The following is a 25,625-nucleotide window of genomic DNA, read 5'->3' on the forward strand; positions in this document are numbered from 1 at the left end:
AATTAATTGAAGATCGTGGAGAGGAAAAACTTATTTCTATTATTTCCGTGGACGTTGATGCACGTTCTTCTTTTCCTTCCGGCTTGTCCCGCACCAATCACGACTCTCTCTCTCTGTCTGGGATGCTCAGAACTACTTTGTCTAGCTCCTACCTGAATTTCTCTTTCACCTCTAGGTCACATTTTACCAGTGAGGCATAGCCGCTAATCACATTATACATAACACCCTCAATTTCAAGTTTCAGCCTCATCATTCGATCTGATACTCTTTTCACCTCCAAGAGATTCTTAGCTAACTCTTCCTTTGAAATAACCCCTACTCCATTTCTCTTCCCATCTACACCATGGTAAAATTATTGAAAGCCTGCACCTAAAGTTCTAGCCTGACTGCCTTTCCACCTGGTCTCCTGGACACACAATATAAGTTGATGCACGTTAATGCTTGAAAAAAAAAAGAAAAACTTGCAGGGAAAATAAAAGAAATTCAACGTTTCAGGTATCAGGGGAACTAAAGCAAATCCCAGAAGGGGAACAAAGCAAAAGCAAGCTTGTTTTGAATAATGTTAATGTCATTTGCTTTTTCTATACACGAAAGGGGGAAAAAAATCGATTAAAATTCTAAATGTTATTTTTATCGCTCAGCTCTAATAGTGCTGCATCTTTTATCAATAACTAGAAAAATACCTTATTTCCTTGAGATTTGTATGACTATAAACAATAGCTTGACTGTCAGTGGTTACAATACATATTGATGAAATTATTAGCTGATGACTTATTGCTGTCATCACAGTGAAATTCAAATTCAAAATGGTGCCACTTGTGACTATGCACCTGCCAAATTAAAGAAGAATATGTAACAACAACAAATCACAGGAGTTACAAAAATGATGGTGTATTTGCATCCATGCTAATATGCTTGGCTACTATTAAAATTAAGAACAATCGCTTATTCTTTTTTGGTAATAATATTAACTCCTTGATACCACACACCGTGTACATGTGAGCGTGCACACACACATACATACAGTACATATGCACACACACACACACACACACACACACAGTGGAGTATGTGTGTGTTTGTGTGTACAACGTGTAAATGAGATGCAGGCTTCAGGTGCACAAAAAGAGGCAGCAAAAGCTTTCATGCTAGCATTTAGCTTCCATGCTAGCAGCCTGAAGGCTTTGCTATGACGATCATGGGGAGGAGGAAGAGGAGGAGGAGAGGAAGAGTAGAGCAAGAGAATGTGTGTACCTCTGTTGTTCTATTCACCATCATCTAGAAACAGAAGGTCAAAGGGGGACGGGACGAGAAAGAATGGGCTGTGGTTAGAGTACCACGACAACAACGAGACCATGGCGGCACCAAGCGGCATGATGGGTACGCACTCCATGAAATGACTAAAAAGGGGAGCGGACGCACAACAGGACGCCACACGACTCCGCTTCTTTGTGATCAGACGCGACCGAAAACGCCATGGTAAGATTCGCCTACCTTAGACTCCACGTCGGCGTTGTGGTCGCTCTGCAGGAGGAGGGCGGCGGCCTTGGTGTCGTCCTTCCTGGCGGCGATGTGCAACGCAGGGAGGCGCACCTTGCCCTTGGTGTCGTTCTCTAGGAGTAGTGACACCACCTGGTCGTGGCCCTGCTGCAGTGCCACCGCCAGCGGCGTGAATCCATCCTGCAGAAACAGGCGGAGAAATGGGACTAGATAATGGGAAGGGTTGTTGGGGTGGGGATGCTTACTTGGACTTTTTACCCTGTTCTTTTACTTATGTACTGTATAATGTAGTGTCTGTTTTACTATCATTTCTGGTATGTGTATGAAGGCTTATATACATAAGCCTTCATACACATAAGTTAGCTCACAGAACACAGCGCAAGTATTTTCTTCTTGAACACTGTCATTTGTACATGGTCCCTAACAATTAAACGAAATAAACAAACATGGTTGGCTAACACATGATGGCAGAGAGGCATATTTAGCAAGTACAAGATGTCATTGAAACAAAATTGACACGAGATGATGGAGAAATGCAATTGGGTAACACAAGATGTTAAATGAACAATACGACATGCTAATGCTAATGAACCATAGAGCTAACATATGCTAAAGGAGTGCTTCTCAATTGTTTTCTGTTACGACCCCCCCAGGAAGAAGAAAACAATTTGTGAACCCCCCCCCCCCCCCGCAGCCCCCGCGAGTACACCTCTATATAACATTGTATGTAAAGGATAATCTAATCTAATCCTTATAAACATTGACGAAAGTACAACCCCAATTACAATGAAGTTGGGACGTTGTGTTAAACAAAAACAGAATACAATGATTTGCAAACCATGTTCAACCTATATTTAATTGAATACACTACAAAGAGAAGATATTTAAGTTCAAACTGATAAACTTTATTATTTTTAGTAAATAATCATTAACTTGGAATTTTATGGCTGCAACACGTCTCAAAAAAGATGGGACAGGGTCACCTTTTGTTTTCTTTTAACAACATTCAATAAACGTTTGGGAACTGAGGACACTAATTGTTGAAGCTTTGTAGGTGGAATTCTTTCCCATTCTTGCTTGATGTACAGCTTCAGCTGTTCAACAGTCCGGGGTCTCCGTTGTCGTATTTTACGCTTCATAATGCGCTGCACATTTTCAATGGGAGACAGGTCTGGACTCCAGCCAGGCCCGTCTCGTACCCACACTCTTTTACGACGAAGCCACGCTGTTGTAACACGTACAGAATGTGGTTTGGCATTGTCTTGCTGAAATAAGCAGGGGCGTCCATCAAAAAGAAGTTCCTTGGATGGCAGCATTTTTTATCCAAAACCTGTATGTACCTTTCAGCATTAATGGTGCCTTCACAGATGTGTAAGTTACCTAGGCCAATGGCACTACCACAGCCCCATACCATCACAGATGCTGGCTTTTGAACTTTGAGTCCATAACAATCCGGATGGTTCTTTTCCACTTTGCATCAGTCCATCGTAGATGAGCTCGGGCCCAGAGAAGCCAGGGGCGTTTCTGGGTGTTGTTGATAAATGGCTTTTGCTTTGCATAGTAGAGTTTCAAGTTGCACTTACGGATGTAGCGCCAAACTGTATTTCCTGACATTGGTTTTCTGAAGTGTTCCTGAGCCCATGTGGTGATATCCATTACACATTGATGTCGGTTTTTGATGCAGTGCCACCTGAGGGATCGAAGGTCACGGGCATTCAATGTTGGTTTTCGGCCTTGCCGCTTACATGCAGGGATTTCTGCAGATTCTCTGAACCTTTTGATGATATTATAGACCGTAAATGATGAAATCCCTAAATTCCTTGCAATTGCACGTTGAGGAACATTGTCCTTAAACTGTTTTCTCATGCACTTGTTCACAAAGAAGTGAACCTCGCCCCATCTTTGCTTGTGAATGAATTGTGTGAGCAATTCAGGGAAGCTCCTTTTATACCCAATCATGGCACCCACCTTTTCCCAATTAGCCTGTTCACCTGGGGGATGTTCTAAACAGGTGTTTGATGAGCATTCCTCAACTTTCTCAGTCTTTTTTGCCACCTGTCCCAGCTGTGTTACAGCCATAAAAATCATAAAAAGTTAATGATTATTTGCTAAAAATAATAAAGTTTTGAACATTAAATATCTTGTCTTTGTAGTGTATTCAATTAAATATAGGTTGAACATGATTTGCAAATCATCGTATTCTGTTTTTATTTATGTTTAAGTCAATATCCCAACTTCATTGGAATTGGGGTTGTACAAAAGAAAGAGATATAGACTGCCATCTACTCCAGTGGATGTGCAATTACACTTTATTTTAGTACGGCAATAATGTTCTTCAGGGTCTCACACGCTGCCCCTGGCATCGCAACGCGACCCCCCCCCCCACACACACACACACACCCAGGGGGTCGCACCCCACTATTTGAGAAGCACTGCGCAAAAGGAAGGGAGGAAGTGATGCTTATAGTCCTTTTAGATCAAAATGTGCAGCAAAATCCAAAATAAACATAAAAAGTTTTTTTTTTTACTTTTTATTTCCGTACATTTTGTATTGCATTTGTTTTTATTGAAGGGGTTTTAAATGTATTTTTGCTGTATCTATTGTTTATTTATTCAATTAGGTCTTTATATTATAATTCAATAATAATAATAATAAATTTTATTTGGAGGCAACTTTCAAATCACCCAAGGTCACCGGTCAGAAAATAAAAGCTTAGAAGATAATAAAAACAAAATCCAATAAAATATTAACATAAAAATAAGTCAAGTTCATGGTGTCGATTTCGAGGGGACTATGCCAGTTTGAACAGGTGAGTTTTGAGTTGGGATTTGAATAATGCGATGGAGTCTGACTCTCTTAGGCGTATGTCGTATTCATCCGACAGTCACCTCTGTGGCAATGCTCTGACTTGAGCCGTTGTCCAGCAGGAAGTGCACCACGTCCAGGTGATTCTCCTGCGCCGCCATGTACAGGGGCGTGAAGCCATTCTGGAAAGAAAAACAAAACAACTTTAATTCCAGCAATGCATGTGGTTACAAAGCTCCAAGTGTCAATCATAAAACACTGCAGTGACATTTCACCCTTGTCACACACACGCTCCTTGCACATACTGTCACCTCTTTACATAGCTTACAGCTGATTATGCAAGTGTGTGCGGGTGCATACATGAGTGCGCGCTCATCATAGCATATCTTCATATCTGCACACAAATTCCATTAAAACATCAGCACTTTTAAGCTTTAAAAGCCATCCTCGTTTGCCTGTGGCAATCTCCACGTCCCTATTGTTCCTCCTACAAAACAATGACATCACTGCATTTGCCATGGCATACAGATCCAAGGCTGGATCTGTATGTGTTTATATCAAGGGAGAGGGGAGCACCGTATAGACCAGTGAAGCGATTTTGGGGGCTGATGGAACAGCCAATTTTGCATATACTGTACATTTAACCATTACTTTATGAATAAAATTAAAACACTGAAGAATGCCTGATTTTATTATTAAAATAAACTATTCTACATATTTTACAACTATATTTTTTAACCTGATCTACGAATGACCTGGCCCATCTGTCCGTTTTAAAAATAAAATGTGACCCATGAGCACAAAAGTTTGCCCATCCCCGGTTTAGATGTACGAATTTGGATCAGGCGGCGCTGTGGACGTGCTGATTCGAGTGAATCACAGGCACACGCACGCACACAGATAAATGTGTGCGTCTTCACTGCATGAGCACAGACTTTGCAACCAAGACACTTAGTGTATTGTTTTCTCCCGTTTACCTGCGACTGCGCGTTGATGTTCGCGCTGTGCGTGACGAGCTCCTTCACCACTTCCATCTGGCCGGCCAGAGACGCAATGTGCAGCGCAGTGTTGCCTTTCTGCGCCAGACAAAAAGCCCCAAAACAACGTTGGGAAATGTGCAAACGCGTACGGTGTCATTACCCATTAATGTATGTGCGACACACCTTGGTTGCAGCATCCACCTTGGCGCCCTGTTGGAGGAGCTCGGCCACCACCTCAACATGGCCCTCCTTGGAGGCCAGATGCAGTGCGTTGAGGCCATTCTGTTGAGACATACAAACGCTTAGAAATTTTGATGATTTGTGACATCACAACTTGGCTGATTTACATAAAAACCACGCCTACTGCATTAGTGTTTAGAGACCTGTCCGCTGCATACGCCACTTAAATGGATCCGCTTTTTGGAAAGAGTCACTAGAGGGTTCGGAATGGGCAACAAGACTGCACTAAATTTTAAGGGGGACATACAGTATTATTAGAAATTGACCTTTCAATGTTTGCATACAAAAAGTTGAGTGTCTGAAGTGCCTGCCCAACCTTCAAGTGTGAAATTAAACACACAAAAAAACATCATTGTAAATATTTCATGATCTTGTTCTGCAAACGAGCCGTTTTGCACTTCCGCCTTACTGTGACCCGAAAGTAGTGCTAAGTAACGTGATAACCAAAGCCACAACAAGTTCATGAGCAAATAATATGATCAGCTAGGCTGGTTCAAGATCCAGAGAAAAAGAACCACTTTCAAGCACTATCATGTCAAAAAAGGTAAGCCCAGCTGCAGTGTTGGCACAGATTGAAATTAGCTAACACTGTTACCAGCATTAGCTTCTGATAATAACGTAAGCAGCCGACCAGCACGAATACTCGCCACCGAGAGGCGGAAGAGGAGACGGCATGTATCTTGCAGGAACGCGCCCGTGAGTTCCAGCCCATTGGTTGTCATTCTAACGAAAGCCGGGCTCAGCAGAATCTGGGGTGGCATGAGGGTTGGCGGACTGCATGAGACAGAACCGCTTTTCAATCAAGCTGATTTCACCATGGCAAGAAATATCCTGGAAAAATAAGTCTATAATTCTTTATCCTTGGGGTATTTTGACAAAAGCATGCCATAGACACGCGAGTACTGATTTATATTGCGGTAAAAAAAAGTGTATGTCTCATTTAAGACTCGACGCTGCCAGCCCCTAGCTCCACTCCGAGTTGTCATGGTGACAATAGCCGTACTCGGCAGTGGCCCTGCAGTTGAGGCTTGGCAGGATGAGCAGTGGCTCATTTGCATGAGACAGGACCGTCCCCTCCAACCAGGCTGACACTATTTGTCCTCTAGAAAGAGGACAAATAGTGTGTTCCAATTCTTAATCAGAGTAAAGCTAGTCACAGGCACCAGAGAGCTGTTTTAAATTGAGAAAGAAAGAATAACACATCTCCTTTAAGTGCACTCATTCAACTGAGTTTCAAAAAAGGTTACCTGATTACAAATGTTTATGTCCACGCCATTCTTCAAGTAATCCAAAGCCTTTTCCAAGTTTCCGGCGCGAGCTGCTCGTAGGTAACAAGCGTTCACGTCCGTCTGCAAAAAAAAAAAAAAAAAAAAGATGACACACCAAATTAAAACAATATTTTGTTAATTATGTCATTTTCCGGTTGTGGATTTTAAGTGCTGGAATGACCTCAGTTCATTTAGTTAATCAACGGATTAACTCAGTGTGTTTTGCTCGTTTGGCGTTTTGCGAGACAAAAGATGGAGCAGCTTCTGTGTGAAAGGCACGACATGGAAGAGGGGTTTTATGGGTAACCCTGCAAATTTCCTAGCTTCCTCTGTAGTACTGGGGGCACCGCGTAGGCCGTGTGAAAGGGATTCACGGAGAACCAGAACACAGGGTGTGAAGTTTAGCACCCGACACTCGCTTCTCCCCGCCCTGTTGTGTCAAAAGCATTGTATACGTCACACCAGATGCTGGCATTGACGCACACAATTATTATAATATAATGTGCCCGCTTTAATGGGTTGTGTGTGAAAGGCAGGGACATGGAAGGGGTGTGAAGGTCAACCCAGCTTCTGAGGTAAGAGCACAGGATCTGCCGCGTGAAAGGGAAGAGCCAAAAAAAAAAAAAAAAAAAAACAGGACAAGAAAGAACCCCAGTGGAAGGCAATCATAGAGTCAATCCCGCTGAACATCTCCAAACACATGGTGCCCAGAGGTGTCACATTTAATCGACAAGTAGTCGAACATCAAATTAATCAACAACAATTTTTATAATCTCTTTATCATTTAAGAGTCTTTACCTTAAAATTGCCCAAATCGTCTGATGTGAGATTCTCAAGTGTAAATGTTTTCTGATTTCTGTCGTCCTTCATGAAAGCAGACTGATTATTTATCTTTTGTGTTGAATCAAAATAAGACATTTGGAAACATCTGCTTTTACTTTGGAAAACAATGATCAACATTTTTCCCTATTTTCTGACATGTTATAGACCAAACCAGTAACTGAATCATAATCAATCTATGGACATTTTTTTTTTTTTATCTTTTACGAAAATAATAATTACCTGAAGCAGCCTCCGAAGTGTATATCAAACTAGTAGCCCTCATTCATCAGTATCCAAGATGTAGTCCTCAGTGTCAAAAACAGTGAGTGCATCACTCCTTCTCGTGGGATGTTGCTGAATTGTTGTTGATTTGCTTTTGTAACTAACTTCGGACAGGAGGCGGGGTAGACCCTGAACTGGACTGGTTGCCAGCCAATCGCAGGGCACACAAACAAACAACAATTTGCACTCACATTCACACCTACAGGCAATTTAGAGAGAGGAAACCGGAGTACCCGGAGAAAACCCACGCAGGCACGGGGGAGAACATGCACCCCGCCTCCTGCCCGAACTTAGCTGGGATAGGCTCCAGCACTCCCGCGACCCTTGTGAGGATAAGCGGCTCAGAAAATGGATGGATGGATGGATTAACTATTCCATCGATTAGTCGAATTGGATGAAAATGTATCTTGAATTACTTTATTGCAAAATCCTTTTTTCGATTACTGTATATGAACCAATTACTGTTGTTTATTTTGTATTGATTATTGATTATACAAAAGCAAATCAACAACAATTCAGCAACATCACACGAGAGGGAGTGATGCACTCACTGTTTTTGACACTGAGGACTACATCTTGGATACTGATGAATGAGGGCTACTAGTTTGATATACACTTCGGAGGCTGCTTCAGGTACATGTCAATTGTAGGTTATTCATACTGCGGCTTCAAATAATGATTATTTTCGTAAAAGATTAAAAAAAAAAATTCCAGAGATTTATTGTTAAGTGTTAGGTGTGAATGTGTGCGCGAATCGTTGTTTGTTTATATGTGCCCTGCGATTAGCTGGCGACCAGCTGTGATAGGCTCCAGCGCTCCCGCGACCCTTGTGAGGCTAAGCGGCTAAGATAATGGATGGATGGATGGATATTATATTTATTTATATTATTTCTGCAGAAGTTGATGCTGGGGGAAAAAAAACATGTTTGGTATCAGGGTAAATAAAGCAAATCCCAGAAGGGGAAAAAAGAAAAAGCAAAACTTGTTTTGAATAATGTCAGTCGTTTGCTTTTTCTTTAAGCAAAGGTGACCAAACAAAAAAAGAATTACAAATCTGAAAACTCAATTGTCATGAAATTTTTTAAAGACTTTTCGCGCCGCCCTACCTTTTACTTTTAAAAGTGTGAAGTTCTTTTTATACAATTAAAAATGCAGTTTTGGCTGATTGACACAAATGCTCAATAGGTGACTCTGGATGACAACACGAACACAAAACGACCGGCGTGACCTTCCTCATGCCATCCAGAAGCCTTCCAATGAATCTCGAGATATGCCAAGAATGCAACCGTGGCTCTTTTGACATGCATTCTAGTGGGACATATGCCAGCAAGCAAGCACCACAAATTTGTTTACGCTCTTCAAATGTTCAAACATTATTAAAACAAAATGCTAAAGACACACTAAGTCCTCCATGTTTCCTTGAAGCGGCCATTTTAGAGTAACTTTGGCCATTTCCAGCTGTTCTTCCAAAACTAGCCCCTTTTAAAAATGTTATACGATTGCGACAAAATTTGAACCGCGGACGCTAAACTGAAAACTGAAAATTTGAGTTTTCGTCAGTGCGCGTGAGCAGAACATGGTGGTGAAATTTGATTACGTAAAGCTCGACTACGTCTACTCCAAAAGGTTCAAGCTTGGCCAAACATTTCACTTAGTAACGTAAATTTTAGTAGGCATGTTCATCATGAGTAGACCCACAAAAAAAAAAGCCATGCCCAAAAAGACAAAAGAATTCTACCATTTGGTTTTGAAACAGCCAATTTGGTCTTTTGCAAGTCCTTTGAATGTTTCGAAAATTCCGCCCAAAGAGCCAGTTTCACTTGGCAACATATAATTTGGCAAGCGTGTCTATAATGAGTAGACCCACAAAAAAGTCTCAAGAAGCCTTGCCGGAAAAGACACCGTAAGTCTGCCATTTTTGTTCAAAACAGCCATACTGAGGTCAATTTGATCATTTCCAGGAGTCGTCTAAATGTTTGGAAATTCAGCCTACAAAGTCAGTTTCACTTCGCAACATGACATTTTGTGGGCACATCTATCATGAGTAGACCCACAAAAAAGTCTCAAGAATTCATGCCCGAAAAGACACAGGAATTCTGTCATTTCATTTCATTTAAGTTTGAAGTGGCCATTTTACGGGGTCATTTCTAGGAGTCCTTCAAAGACAAACTTGCCCTACAGATTTTGCCCAATTATTCCCAAACTTGAAACATACGCGCTAGACAAATGAGCGACACCAAATTATGAACCATTTGCATTTTCATCATTGCCTGTGACAGCAAAGATTGTTATTTTTCTTTGTAGCCTTTACTAAACCATGAATTGCTGTCTTCCAAGGTCAGGTGTTTACCTCCATGTGTGTCAGCATGCACCTAAAACACGCAAACACATGATCATCCTCATCATCATGATGAGGGATGTACGCAGGTTCAATCAAGGCTGCAGCAAGGCAGCACCAGCGCACCACTGCGGAGCATCGCGACCCCCAAAGAACAACCCCCTAAGAAGCAGCGAAATCCCTACAGGCCTGAAATGCCTTGTCCTCTCAAAAGGGATGAGAGTGGAGAGGGGGTCCATCTCATGCTCCCCCACCATGATGAAGACTTACCACGGGACAGTCAGCCGCCTCCTCCACGGCCATGTTGAGACTCAGCCTGCAGAAACCTGAGCGCTCGTTGCTAGCTAGCACTACACTGACTGACTGAGGAGGAAGAAAGAGAGAGAGATAGTGGTCGAGAGAGATAGGGGCATTATGTCAAAGCTAAAAATACCTGGCATGCAGTGAGAAAGTCCAGAGCATGGTGGGGGGGGGGGTCCTCGTGGAGGTTAGACGGAAGAGTTCCGCCACTAATCTCAACTAGTGACACAAAACAGTGCATGTGTGTTTGTGTGTTTGCTATAGCATTTATTCTAGTTAGGGTCACCTGTGAGCTGGAGCCTATCCCAGCTGACTTCGGACGAGAGGTAGGGTGGGCTGTCAATCCCAGGACACATAAAGAGAAACAGCATTGATACCTACAACAATTTAGGGTCATCAATGAAACTAGCATGCATGTTTTTGGAATGTGAGAGGAAGGCAGACACAAGATCTTATTTTTATATTTTCATGAGGTATTATCCTTGAGGACAACATGGTGAGCCAGTGGTTAGCTAGCACATCTGCTTTACAGTTCTGAGGTTTGAGATTTGAATCTCAGCTCTGAGATTTTACATGTTCTCCTTCTTCCCACATTCCAAAAACATTTTGTGTTTCTTGACCATTAAATTGTCCATAGGTTTTCTTTGAAAAGTAGTTCCCAGTAATTCGATACCTAGCAATCATTTGTTAGCTTGCCCCCCCCCCCCAATCACCATTTCAGCTAGGCCTTTGTGCCTTTGTTTCAGTACATGTTCATGTGGAGACATTTTTTTTAAATTTACACCATAGAGATAAATAACCACGTAATACAGTAAGTATATGTTATCTATGCTTTACACACGCCGGCTGTATGCCGTATTCCGACAGCGACAACACAGTGCCGTAAAGTTTGTGTCGATGCGCGTTGTCTTACAACTTCTATGATGAAAAAAGTTCTCGTTAGCACACAGTTGTTGTCCTCACATTATTGGACATAATAATCTGGCGATGAAACTTCACTTTACGTCACAGCACTTGTTCCTCGCTGCCATTCTGTGGTCCCACTGCCGCTGGTATAATCTATTAAGGCTCGCAGTGATCAGAGTATGCCTCAACCCGTTAGCTTCGGCTATCGACTTGAGGCCAACCCTAATTCGTGGCCCTTTCTCCAGTCAAGCGCGTGCCAGTCGCAGTTTTTCCTTGCGTCATCACATCCTGTCTCGGCAGGGTTGTTTTGGTGATATAAGTATTTCGGTCTGAAACACAAAATTTTCATGACTTACAATTTGCCCGTACTTGCCCGGCCGATTATTACGACCGTTTTTCGAACTCTGATGATGAAAGAGTGAAGTGTTGCGAACCGGCCATCGTGGCAGAGCTCGCAAGCACTGTACATATTCTCAAATGTTAGTAGCCGTAGTGTCATACATTGGGAAACTTCTCCATTAAAAAAAAAAATCTATACCTGGCGAGGCCATTTCATCCAGGGATTTCAGGGATATATAGTGATGTCCCACATTAAGATCTCTGTTGATTTTGACTGTTATATGACACAACATGACCTTGGTACTTGAGTTGAAAAGGTAAAAATAAGTGCATGTTCATTTTTGGGAGTTCTATGGCTCACAACTGCAACCAAATTATTTCATTTTTTCTGGTATTATTCGATATCATTGACAGAGGTGTTAGCCTGAACAAACAAATAGTGTGTTCCATCACAATTTTGGGATACTTCCTTCTTAAAGCGGCAACATCTACAAAACGTCGTCCGGTATGACTCACCATATCTGGAGCAGACATCTGCTGCCACCATAAGTTTTGATGAACACTGCCGCATCTAAAATCACCTCCCCCGAAGCCAACCTTACTGTAAGGTTTACAAAAAGCCGTGCAGGGCCACGTAAAGGTGCCATCTTGTTCGCCGTAGAAAAAGAAAAATGCTGTGCTTTGCTCACCTTACACTCGCAGTCCAAAATACCGCAGACAGACACAAATACACAAAGGCAGCAGACAAGGCTTTGAGGGCAAAGAGATTAGTGGGATTTACGAGGTTCCTTCAGGTATTAAAGTAGCAAAACACTTTCTAGGAGGTAAGCAAGTTAGCTTAGCATCCAGCACCACTCATGTGAAGGTGTTACAATGTTATTTCAGCTACTAAAACACATTCTAGCAGGCTAGCGTGTTAGCTTAGCATTCAACCACCACTCCAGTGAAGGTGTTCACATTTTCCAATCAGGAATAAAAGAGTACTAAGAGGTTAATGAGTTATCTTAGCATTTAAACACCACTCCAGTAAAGGTGTTCGTCCACGTTACTTTCAGGAATTTAAGAGTTTTAAGAAGCTAATGAGTCATCCTAGAATTCAAACACCCTACCCCAGTGAAGGTGTTAGAATGTGTTCCCTCAGGTATTACAAAGGTGAATCACAAATTTGTACGAGGCCAGTTAGTTAAGCATCCAGCCACAACAGTGAAGGTCTTTACATGAGTTCGTTCAAGGAAGCACATTCTAGGAGGCTAGGGAATTAGCTTAGCATCCAGCCACTACTCGAGTGAAGGTGTTAGCACGAGTTCCATCACGTATCAAATAGCGTAACGACAGTCTTTGCCAACTGTGAGCCTGTGAAACCCATTGAGACTCTTTTGTGATTAAGGGCTATACAAGTAAACTTGACTTCTAGGGGTCTTATGAGTTAGCTTAGCATCCAACCACCACCACAGTAAAGGTGTCAGCATGTTTCTCCAGGTATCAAAGAGGTAAAACACAGCTACAGAGTTATCTTAGTATTCAACCACCATGCCAGTTAAGGTGTTTTCATGGGTTGCTTGAGATATCAGAGGCAAAACACTTTCAAGGGGGATAGCATGTTAGCCTAGCCTATCTTGTCCTTTGAAATTGAAAAGCTGCAATAAATTACAAGCTGCCTGTTAAACTGTTTCTGTGACCGCATCAAACAACACAAACGAACGCACACGTGCCCGTACACACTGTCCTAATGATCCATCCTCTAGTATTTTATGACATGGGACTATGAAAGAGTGAGATGGACAGGTTGCCATGGTAACGGAAGCTCCTAAAATTTCCTGTGGAAATGTAGCGGAACTTTCTGGTGTTTTTCATTTTGGTTTGTTATGAGAGCACTGTGTCATGAATGATACATTGCATCCCCTTGTACTATGTGTATTACATGTGTACTATATGTACTATATTCATTTCATACATTTTGTATAAGTTTTAACTGTATACTCAAATTCAAACGAGGGCATGTGAAGTGTTTCACTGCAGCACTGAGCAGCATCTCTGAGAAGTACTTCTTCAGAGCCAACATCAAATCCTAGTGTTCAAACATGGCGTCAACTTCAACATCGATTGAAAACAAAAACAGTGTCTCGTGTACACTGCTTTTATATGTTGTCGATCGTAAGCAATTCTAGCCTTACAAAATGAATGTAATGTTGCTTTAACATTATGAAATCATCATGGGTGGGAAAAGGATGGAAAAAGGTGTGTGCGTGTGTGTTTTGTCCTGTCTGTGGTTGCTTGTGAAACACTGCGATCTGATTGGCCGGCTGGCTACTGCAGTCCCAGCTCTTCAGATTCAGATGGAGGAGGATAAAAACACTCACACACACGTGTGGCATCTATAAAACGTACACCTCCGCTCTTTTCCACGGCGGCATCGAACAGCGGGCAAATACGAACATGTGTCTGAGTGGTTCATGCCCGTCTTGCTTTGCTGCATTCCCAGCAGGCGGCCATGTTTACCAGTCCAGACACCAGCATTAACCGCTCCCAGCGTTAGACACCTCATAAGCAAACACTGCATGTAAACAGTCGAAATAAATATTGAACTATAATAACAAAGAGGATGAAAAAGGGGGTTAGGATCCACTGCTGTGGTGCTGGTCTCCTCTGAGGCAGAACACTCAGTCATGAATAAATGAACACAAAAAGCATACTGACTTGACAGGAATATGTGCGGTGCACCAACCCATCTACATGTAAGCACGACACCCCATCAATTTTAAATATGACAACAAAAAGTGACACAGACCAGTGTTGGGAAGTCATCTATTAATTTGAGTTTACAGCATTTGTCAGTACATTTTTTGGGTAGCTTCTGTCGTTCAAAGCACGTCCCCGCTGACGTGCACTGCTTACACAAACAACATGGCTGCTAACAGAGAGGAGCTAGTTTACAAAAGCACAGTCAGTGTTGCCAATTTAGCAATTTGGTCACTTTATGGAGAAACTTTTATGAACCCGCTCTAACAAAAGAAGTAACAAGTAAGTTCAATTCCCACTAAGAAACACACGAGTGGAATAATTTTCATATTGTTTTCCGTATGACAAGAATGGATCCCGGCAGAAGGCGATCACAATTCTCAATTGTGCTGAACATAGCAAAGACATAATAGCCATTTATATTTTGCAAAAGCAGTGATGTATCCGCATGTTTGAAACGTTTGACCCGAGGTATGTGCTTCCAAGCCACAATTTTGCTAAGGTCGTCTGTACAACTCTAGATTGGAAAAGACCATGAGAGCTCTGCAGGCTGTGCATAAATTTTTGAACAGTTCAAATGTTAATTTATCAATTTATCAGAACACTTTTCCACTTTGCATCATGTTTTCATACAACCCCAATTCCAATGAAGTTGGGACGTTGTGTTAAACATAAATAAAAACAGAATACAATGATTTGCAAATCATGTTCAACCTATATTTAATTGAATTCACTACAAAGACAATGTATTTAATGTTCAAACTCATAAACTTTATTGTTTTTAGCAAATAATCATTAACTTAGAATTTTATGGTTGGGACAGGGTCATGTTTACCACTGTTTTACATCATCTTTTCTTTTAACAGCATTCAATAAACGTTTGGGAACTGAGGACACTATTTGTTGAAGCTTTGTAGGTGGAATTCTTTCCCATTATTGCTTGATGTACAGCTCCAGCTGTTCAACAGTCCGGGGTCTCCGTTGACGTATTTTACGTTTCATAATGCGCCACACATTCTCAATGGGAGACAGGTCTGGACCACAGGCAGGCCAGTCTCGTACCCGCACTCTGTTACTACGAAGCCACGCTATTGTAACACGTGCAGAATGTGGTTTGGCATAGTCTTGCTGAAATAAGCAGGGGCGTCCATGAAAAAGATGTTGCTTGGATGGCAGCATATGTTTCTCCAAAACCTGTATGTACCTTACAGCATTAATGGTGCCTTCACAGATGTGTAAGTTACCCATGCCATTGGCACTAACACAGCCCCATACCATCACAGATGCTGGCTTTCGAACTTTGCGTCCATAAAAGTCCAGATGGTTCTTTTCCTCTTTGGCCCGTAGGACACGACATCCACAATTTCCAAAAACAATTTGAAATGTGGACTCATCGGACCACATAACACTTTTCCACTTTGCATCAGTCCATCTGAGATGAGCTTGGGCCCAAAGAAGCAGGCGGCGTTTCCGGGTGTTGTTGATTAATGACTTTTGCTTTGCATATTAGAGTTTCAAGTTGCACTTACGGATGTAGCGCCAAACTGTATTTACTGACATTGGTTTTCTGAAGTGTTCCTGAGCCCATGTGGTGATATCCATTACACATTGATGTCGGATTTTGATGTAGTGCCGCCTGAGGGATCGAAGGTCACGGGCATTCAATGTTGGTTTTCGGCCTTGTCGCTTACATGCAGTGATTTCTCCAGATTCTCTGAACCTTTTGATGATAATCATGGACCGTAGATGATGAAATCCCTAAATTGCTTGCAATTGTACGTTGAGGAACATTGTCCTTAAACTGTTCGACTCTTTTCTCATGCTCTTGTTCACAAAGAGGTGAACCTCGCCCCATCTTTGCTTGTGAATGACTGAGCAATTCAGGGAAGCTCCTTTTATACCCAATCATGGCACCCACCTGTTCCCAATTAGCCTGTTCACCTTTGGGATGTTCCAAACAGATGTTTGATGAGCATTCCTCAACTGTCTCAGTCTTTCTTGCCACCTGTCCCAGCTTTTTTGGAACGTGTTGCAGCCATAAAATTCTAAGTTAATGATTATTTGCTATAGGTTAAATATAGGTTGAACATGGTTTGCAAATAATTGTATGCTGCTGCAATGTCCCAACTTTATTGGAATTGGGGGTTGTACATCATTTGACAACAGGCATATTTTTCCAAGAGGAAGCACTTATTTTTACATTATCTGTACAAAAATATTATTATATATATTCCTGTGGATGTTGATGGAAGTTAATGCAGGGAAACAAAACTTTCTGAAAAGAAAAGAAGGATTTGTTTTGAAAAATGTCATTGTCACTTGCTTTTTTTCTATAGGTGAAGGGGGGAAATTGGTTAAACTGTCCCTACAGTTGGAGTTTTAAACCTCAAATGGGAACAATTCATGAACTTCTGCATCCAGCAGTGAGCGCCACAGCCTGTCCAGCATGTGTAAAGATTTTCATCCCAGTCCCGCGAAAGTCCTGCCGACAAGCTTCCTCTATTGACTGCCACCGCTTTCCCGCCATGTTCCGTCTTTCCTCTCTCCTCTTCCCTCTATAATGGAGGTCTTCTATAATTCATACCGTCGCTCCTCAGCGAGGCCGGCGGCTTGCACTTGCTCACATGACTTTGCTAACAGAAACACAAAAACATGGAGACGTGCAAAAGAAGATGGACCGATGGAGGAAGACGGTTCAGGCTATGAGTCATTTAGCATTATTGAAGAGTTTTATATAATCGGTCTACTCAAATGTAAGAGGAAAATGCTTTTACAAAAAAAGTTGCGCATATGTTGCGGATATGCTGGTGCCGAGCCCAGCTCAAATTCGGCAAGAGGCAGTGTACACCCTGGTCTGGTTGCCAGCTAATCACAGGGCACATATAGACAAACAATCATCCATCCATCTATTTACTGCTTATCCTCACGAGGGTCCTGGGCGGCTGGAGCTTATCCCAGCTATCTTCGGGCAGGAGGCGGGGTACACCTTGAACCAGTCGCCAGCCAATCACAGGGCACATAGAAACAAAGAATCATTCACACTCACATTCACACCTACGGGTAATTTAGAGTCTTCATTCAACCTACCACGCATGTTTTTGGGATGTGAAAGGAAACCAGATTACCTGGACAAAACCTACACAGCCATGGGGAGAAAATGCAAACTCCACACAGGAAGGCCGGACCTGAGGTACGAACCCCAAACCTCTGCCTATGGACTGTGAGAGGTGCGAAGCACTACCGTGCTGTCTGCATATCATGTACACTACTAGCATTAAATAAAAGCAGGATACAGATTTCTTTTCTTTTCTCCAAGGGCAGTTATGGAACTGTTTTTTCAAGTCAAGGTTATTGAAAAATATATATAATTCCAATTAAAAAATACAATTGTAAGTAATGGTCATGGTATATTCAAGTAATTTTCACAAAAATAATACAGTGAGACGGCACGGTGGGCGGCTGGTTAGCACATCTGCCTCACAGTTCTGAGGACCCAGGTTCAAATCCGCCCTCGTCTGTGTGGAGTTTGCACTTTCTCCCTGTGCCTGCGTGGGTTTTCTCTGGGCACTCCGGTTTCCTCCCACATCCCAAAAACATGGATGGTAGGATATTTGGCGACTCTAAATTGCCCTTAGGTGTGATTGTGAGTGTGACTGGTTGTTTGTTTATGTGCCCTGCGATTGGCTTGTGACCACCTCAGGGTGTACCCCGCCTCTCTCCTGAAGATAGCTGGGATAGGCTCCAGCACGCCCGCGACCCGAGTGAAGATAAGGGGTGCAGAACATGGTTGGATGGAAGGATAATACAGTGATAAAACTGCAGTGATGTCCATTATTAGATATGTAGCATACAAAGAGGCAACACTGAAATATGAGCCGTTGCTTGGCCAATTTGACTTGAGTTGTGAGCAAAAATCTGAATTATGAGCACTATAGCAGGAGCAAACTTCACAACAAGCAGCAGTTTAGCAGAAAGTGAACAATTCTTCAAAAAAGAGGTCATGTGCTTGTTTCAAGCTGCTTATTGCCACACCAAGTTGAGGTTTACTGGAAAATTAACCATAAAAAAAGAGACTTTCACATTGTGTATTCAACCAAACATCACATAACTTCATCACATAAAAATCTGATGTCTTAAAGATCTCGTATTTTGCCAAACCAACTTTTTCTAGTATTTGCGATGTAATATTGTCTCTATAGTGCCTCAGTAATCATGTGAAATATGAATTTAAATCGTCCACATACTCCTGAGCTCCATACATTTTTCTGCCGAGAGGCCTTAAATCAGGTCATTCGAATTTCTTGAGCATATCTACCTCACTAGTGAAGCTCTCCGCCTACCTCTCTGCTCCCGAGCCAGCACTGTCAACATAACAAACACGTGTGCTCTCACAAGTGGGTCAAACAGAAGTAGCTGTCAAAGGAGCCTTTTCTGCACAGTCAGTTTCTGGACAGTTAGAGAGTCACTCTATGGAGGTCTAAATAGCCAAAATATGGGATCTTTAATGCTAACACGCAATACAAAATGCCAGGCTAACAAAAATAGCATTTCTGTTGCAGTATTATACTCCTTCACGTAATTGTTATTATTATTATTATTATACTCATTCATACTGAGAACTGTTGTTAATTATATTACCTAAGAGAGAACGGGAGAGTGAGAGACAGCGAGAGAACGACAGAGAGAGGGAGACAGAGAGAGAGAGAGAGAGAGAGCGAGAGAGAGAGAGAGAGAGAGAGAGAGAGGGGTAAAGTGAGGCCAAGATTGAAGAAAAAGGTAATTGAAGCATCGGGAGGGGATCGAGTGAGGATAATTTTTCCATCACGGTGCCAAGAAGCAGCGTCCCGGGATAGGCAACTATGGGTTTATCCTGGGATAGGAGATACCCCTTTACTACCACACTACCACACACACACACACACCATGTCACTGATACTCACACAGACGCACAGTGACACAGAAACATGTTATTCTTGTTTGTGATTAGAGTTATTTTTCCAAGGTTGTTCCCATTGGGGTCACACTGAAGCAGATTTTGCTGCCTCTGAATCAACAAGAACTGGTGAAAGTGTCAAGGGTGGTGCCACACAAGGATAGAAAGACAACTACAAACATAGACACATTCACGCTAGCATTTTCCTTGCGCGGACCAGCCAAAATGTCCCATCAAAAGAGAAATGTGGAATGTCAAGGATGGTCCACACAAAGATAGAAAGACAAGAAAAAAACAAACACGTCCCTTGCATGGACCAGCAAAAATGTCCAAAGAAAGACAAAATGACGTCAAGGGTGATGCCACACAACAATAGAAAAGCGAGAACATACACACACACACACTAAAACCAACAAATCAATCGAAACGTTGACATTCGAGCAAATGACTATTGATTATTGCTGACTTGATCACCTCGCTGATGTTTGTAACTTTGACGTCCTGGTTGCGCGCACACGGCCAAAAAAACACACGCACACAAACGTCACACACGCGGGGAACCGCAGGGCGTGACTGCTTACAGTTCGAGTGCACGAGCCTTGCGCATGGACACACGCATGCACCCACACACACGCATCTTCAGCCTCTAAACTCCATCACTAAGGGATGACAGCAACCAATCAGAAAGAGGTGAACATAACCATAGCACCTCATTACATTGCATTTATATGATTTGTTGAATTAACCAATGAGGACAACACACACACTGAAATATTAATAGCAACCCAACTACCTAAAATACCATCATGTCCTCTTTCCCTCATCCAGGTTTTGAAGTCTTAGTATTCCCAAAGGGCCAACCACAACACGCACGTTTTCCAGCCCTCCATCTGCCTCCCTTTGTACCTTTTTCTTGACGTCGCCGCGCGTCCGCTTTCTGGCCCGCTTGCGCTCCTTCTCCCGCTCTTCTTCGGCCGCCACAAGGTTCTCATCTGCCTTCTTCTTCAGCTGCGAGGCGGCGTGCGCCATGCCGTCCGCCGCTTAATCCACACAGGTGGGCGAGAACAACGGTGCTGGGGGGGATCTTCTCCTCCCGCTCGTGATGATCTTCCTTTTTATGTCTGAGGTGGCTGTCACGCCCCCTCCTGGTTGTCAATTAGCATTTGTACTCGAGGGTCGGGATGTTCCCCTGGAGATCCTGCTCACAACTGTCCTTCATTTCCCCCCCAAAAAATAATCTCCAGGTGGGATTTTCATCCCTACTGGAGGTCCACACATCCACAGAGAAGCTCAAGCTGCATCCCCTGCTATGGAGGAGGAGGGGCGGGGTTGCAGACCAGTTCCCAGAGTCCCCCAGAAGCACCTGAGCTCGACGCGAGCCATCCGCTTCCCTAACTCTTGACGGGATGTATGGGCAGGATGGGAACGGCGGCGGAAAAGAGGTTGAGCGAAAGAGAGGGAGAAGGGAGGAAAGGAGGGGAGAGGCTGGGTTGCTTCTAAGGGAGGGGCGAGGGGGTGTATACGAAGAACCTCTGCTTCGTAACATCTGACACTTTCGGAGTGTGAATACAGTATAATGGAGGATGTATTTCTGGCAAGCAAGCAGGTTGGATAAGAGCATGAGTGTCATGATTCTCATTATGATAGTGGTTATGAAATGTCATGTTCTTAACCCAAGGTCAAATTAGCACTTCAGCATCAAGAAGCACTTCAATTGCAAGCTTCTCCTACACTACATAGTAGGGCTGGATAATATGGCCTTAAAATAAAATATCAGGGGAGGAATTTGATTTTTCAAACCCAATTTTGCTTCTTGTTTTTGCAGTTCTGGGATTTGCTTTAAACCTGTTTTTCTTCCAGGACTGACTGGTTAACACATCTGCCTTCATTAATTTGCATTAATTAGCAACTCTAAATTGCCCGTAGATGTGAATGTGAGTGCGACTGGTTGTTTGTTTCTATGTGCCCTGCGATTGGCTGGCGACCAGTTCAGGGTGTACCCCGCCTCTCGTCCAAAGATAGCTGGGATAGGCTCCAGCACGCCCGCGACCCTTGTGAGGATAAAGCGGTACCGAAAATGGATGGATGGATATATATATATATATATATATATATGTATGTTTTGTGCAACATTCTCTCATTTAACTTCAGAATTAATAAAAATTTATCAACATGATTATTATATGTTGTCAGTTACTGTGTTTAGAAATCTTTCCGATGATACCAACCTGGATGGATGGATGAGTTATCACGGTGGCACGGTGGACAACTGCCTCACAGTTCTGAGGACCAGGGTTCAAATTTCGGCCCCGCCTGTGTGGAGTTTGCATGTTCTCCCCGTGCCTGCGTGGGTTTTCTGCGGGTACTCCAATTGTTTTAAAACAATTGTTTTAAAACTCCTTTAAATATGTTCAAACAATTGCTGGTTGACAAAAATGTATGCGCGTGTGAGCGTCTGTAGGTGCACGTGCGCATGTGCGGTATGAGCTCATGTCTGCAGAGCGCAGCCCTCTTAATGTAAACACCCGTCAAGACATGCAGGGATCACGCACACGGGAGTAGGCTTCCCATTGGCTCGCTGGAATTGCCAGAGGCTAGCTATTGGCTGCTTGGAACGGAAGGTTCCGCCCACTGACACACAATATAACAAAAAAGGAACAGAGCTTGAATAGCAACAACGCGCGTGTTCCAAATGTTCTATTTCGTTGCAATGTGGGGTAAAATATATTAACCCGTCTAGTTTCTTCTGCTTATCGGGGGTCGGGCGCCTGATGTAGCAGCTTAAGCAGGGAAGCCCGGACTTCCCTCTCTCCACAGCCAGTTCATACAGTTCTTCCACGGAGATCCAGAGGCGTTCTCAGGGGAAATTATACATAAATGTAATATTACCGGGATGTCGTTGCTTCCTCATGTTGTCGAATGACTGGAAATGGCAGGCCTTGCAACAAAAACAAAGAATTGGTCGTAATGTAATGTACTTTTGGGCCACTTGATGGCGGCATTGCACTCATGACCAAAAGGGACTCCAGCTTGGGTTCCCATAATGTATTGAGAGGTCACCGTGAAGCCCACCAGCTCGATTTATATTTCCACTAAGAAAGCTTTTAGGACTTAGCAAAAAATAAAAAATAAAACACACACACACAGATACGAAATACAACATAAAATGTACAAACCAAAATATTTTAGTGTAGAACAGGGCCAATCCATGTTTAAATGTTGGTCCAGATCACGGATTGTTTTTCCATTTTTACCTGGGAACTTTTAGACAAATTGCCCATTTCTTTCAGTGAATATTGCGTAATTTGGTGTTGATCCAAAATTAGGATTGTTCAGGCTTGGCGAACAGCTGTGCTTTTTTTTTATACTATCTGACAAATTACATCACAATAAATACCTACATTACATTAGCAAGAATTCAGTTGTATATTTCGCATTAATTTAGCAATTGTCTCCTAAAATTGATTAATTTTTCATCCATCTATTTTCTATAGTGCTTGCCCTTGTTAGGGCCATGGGTGATTATAAATTACATCACTATTCTTCCTGCATCGAGTAGTGCCAAACACCTTTACCACCTAATCATAACTACATGGTGTTTCTAGTATCTGTTATCAAAATAACAAAAGAGTGGGCAAAGTATGACGAAAATTCAGCTCGTGCCGTACTTTAATCCGGCCCACCGAGCATTTACTTTAGCAAGAATTCAGTTATATTTCGCATTAATTTAGCCATTGTCTCCTAAAATGTATTAATTTTTCATCCATCTATTTTCTATACTGCTTGCCCCTGTTAGGGTCATGGGTGACTTTGTGAAAGAGGTGGGGTACACCCTGGACTAGTCGCCAGTAAATCACGGGACACTTATAAACAAAGAAGCATTCACACGCATTCATACCTATGGAAAATTGAGAGTGTACATTTAACTTAACCTGCATGTTTTTGGGAATGTGGGAGAAAGTCAGTCACCACATCTTAAATTTTTTACTATTATCCTTTGGCTGCATGCCGCTCCAGTGGTTAGCACGTCTTGCTCACATTTCTCAGGTTCTGGGTTTGAATTTCGGCTCATGCCTTCCCTATGTTGAATTTGTTCTATGCTTGTGTGGGTTTTCTGATTTCTCTGGCTTCTTCCCACATTCCAAAAATATGCATGTTAGCTCATTGAAGACTAATTTCTCCATACCGTAGGTGTGATTGTGAGTGGTTGTTTGTCTTTATTTGCCCTGCAATTGGCTTGCTACCAGTCCAGGGTGTACCCTACCTCTCGGCCAAAGCGGACAAGAGCTATAGAAAACACTGTAGATGGATGAGTGGATCTGTGTTGATTTTTGACTAATGGCAATTAAACTAACATGCGTGTTGTTGGAATGTGGGAGGAAGCCGGAGTACAAACTCCAAGAAGGCCAGAGCCAAGATTCAAAACAAAAACCTTAGAACTGTCAGGCAGAAGTGCTAATCACACTCTCACCATGCTGCTTTGGTCAATTAAAATGTTTTTTTTTTAATATGAATAATTTTTTAAAATTCATTTATTATATAAAATATTAGTGAAATAAACCGGCGGCACGGTGGGCGACTGGTTAGAGCGTCAGCCTCGCAGTTCTGAGGACCCGGGCTCAATCCCCAGCCCCGCCTGTGTGGAGTTTGCATGTTCTCCCCGTACCTGCGTGGGTTTTCTCCGGGCACTCCGGTTTTCCTCCCACATCCCAAAAACATGCATTAATTGGAGACTCTAAATTGCCCGTAGATGTGAATGTGAGTGCAAATGGTTGTTTGTTTCTGTGTGCCCTGCAATTGGCTGGCAACCAGTTCAGGGTGTACCCCGCCTCCTGCCCGATGACAGCTGGGATGGGCTCCAGCACGCCCGCGACCCTAGTGAGGAGAAGCGGCTCAGAAGATGGATGGATGGACATTTTATCTTTTATTTCTTTAACATCATCTACCAAATTACCTGGCCCTTCTGTTTGTTTTAAATATAAAATGTGGCCCTTGAGCACAAAAGGTTGCCCACCCCTGCTCTGGCACCTCCTCTCAGAGCCACTCCACATCCAACCTGACTCACTTAACTGCAAGTGGACATTTTAAATCAGACAATGGAACAAGACAATTTGCCCCATCTGGTGTTTGGATACGTGGATTCAACCAGTCAGAGATCACATTAAAACTAAATGGACTAAAAGCCCCTGCAAGTTTCTCTCTGTCTGTCATTGTGCGGCTCTGTCTGGAGGTGGGCTTCTCCTGCCGGGCACCCTGCCAGTCGTCTCCCTGGCAACTGTTTACACAGCCATAAAAATAGCACTCACTCGGAGTGCACAGTATCCCTTCGCCGTATCGAGCCGACCGCATCACGCGCACCTTCACACCTCACGTCCCTCCACGCTGACACATAGATCCCCTTACTGTTGAATTCCGTTCCTTAGTGTTGAATTCCAACCACAAAAAAAATTCACATTCCTTAGGCTTAACAAGTGCGCACAAGCGACATTGAGGACTGGGATGATGTGTAATTACACCGGATTGTAACTGCACACTTTTATCTCTTTGACTTGTGACAACAAATCCTCACCCTCCCTGCTTTGCGAGCGCTAATCTCTGTGGAATTATAACCCCTGCATGACATGACGAAGGTTAATTAGACGTGAAGTTTGCCTTTATAGATGCTGATAGTTCATCGTAATCCAGTAATCCGTAATCCGAAACTTCAGAAATGTGGCACTGACTTCATTGCTCTATGAATGCGAGGGGGTGTTTGTGTTTGATGATGTGTCCATGCACTAAAAAAATGCTCTCATTGTCTTGAGCGCTAGTTTGTTTTCCACACTCTGGGCTCTGCTTCCGCTAGCGAGTAGAAGCGCACAGCTGGCCATCGCGAACACTCGCCGTTGAGCGACGCAGAAGCGTAGGTCGTCAAATGTCGGCAGGAACAAGCCTGCGAGATCCAGTCCCCTGCTTGTCATTCTAATGAAGACCGGCCTCGCCATTGGGCCAACAGTATGTGAAATGGGATGAGCGCTGGCTCACTGCATGAGACACATCTGCCCCAAAAACAAGTCAATTTCACCATGGCAATGTCTGTAAAAATAGGTCTATAATGTTTTATCCTTGGGTTATTTTTACAAAAGCAGGCCGCATACATGTTATTTAGACAACTGGAAAACGTTTTGTATTG

At 42.9% G+C, this 25,625-nt stretch overlaps 1 protein-coding gene across 1 annotated transcript in view; it reads right to left on the reverse strand.

Moving 5' to 3' along the window:
- The window catches only part of LOC133417745 (ankyrin-3-like), an 83,715-nt gene extending 62,870 nt beyond the window's left edge, over positions 1-20,845 (reverse strand). The window contains 6 exon segments of the mRNA XM_061705815.1: positions 1,495-1,680; positions 4,390-4,488; positions 5,284-5,382; positions 5,470-5,568; positions 6,774-6,875; positions 20,360-20,845. Coding sequence (XP_061561799.1) covers positions 1,495-1,680; positions 4,390-4,488; positions 5,284-5,382; positions 5,470-5,568; positions 6,774-6,875; positions 20,360-20,482 — 708 coding nt within the window. The 5' untranslated portion in view covers positions 20,483-20,845.
- Between the last annotated feature and the right edge of the window lie 4,780 nt (positions 20,846-25,625).

Source organism: Phycodurus eques, chromosome 19 (genome assembly GCF_024500275.1).
Source record: "Phycodurus eques isolate BA_2022a chromosome 19, UOR_Pequ_1.1, whole genome shotgun sequence".
In the NCBI taxonomy this organism is placed as follows: domain Eukaryota; kingdom Metazoa; phylum Chordata; class Actinopteri; order Syngnathiformes; family Syngnathidae; genus Phycodurus; species Phycodurus eques.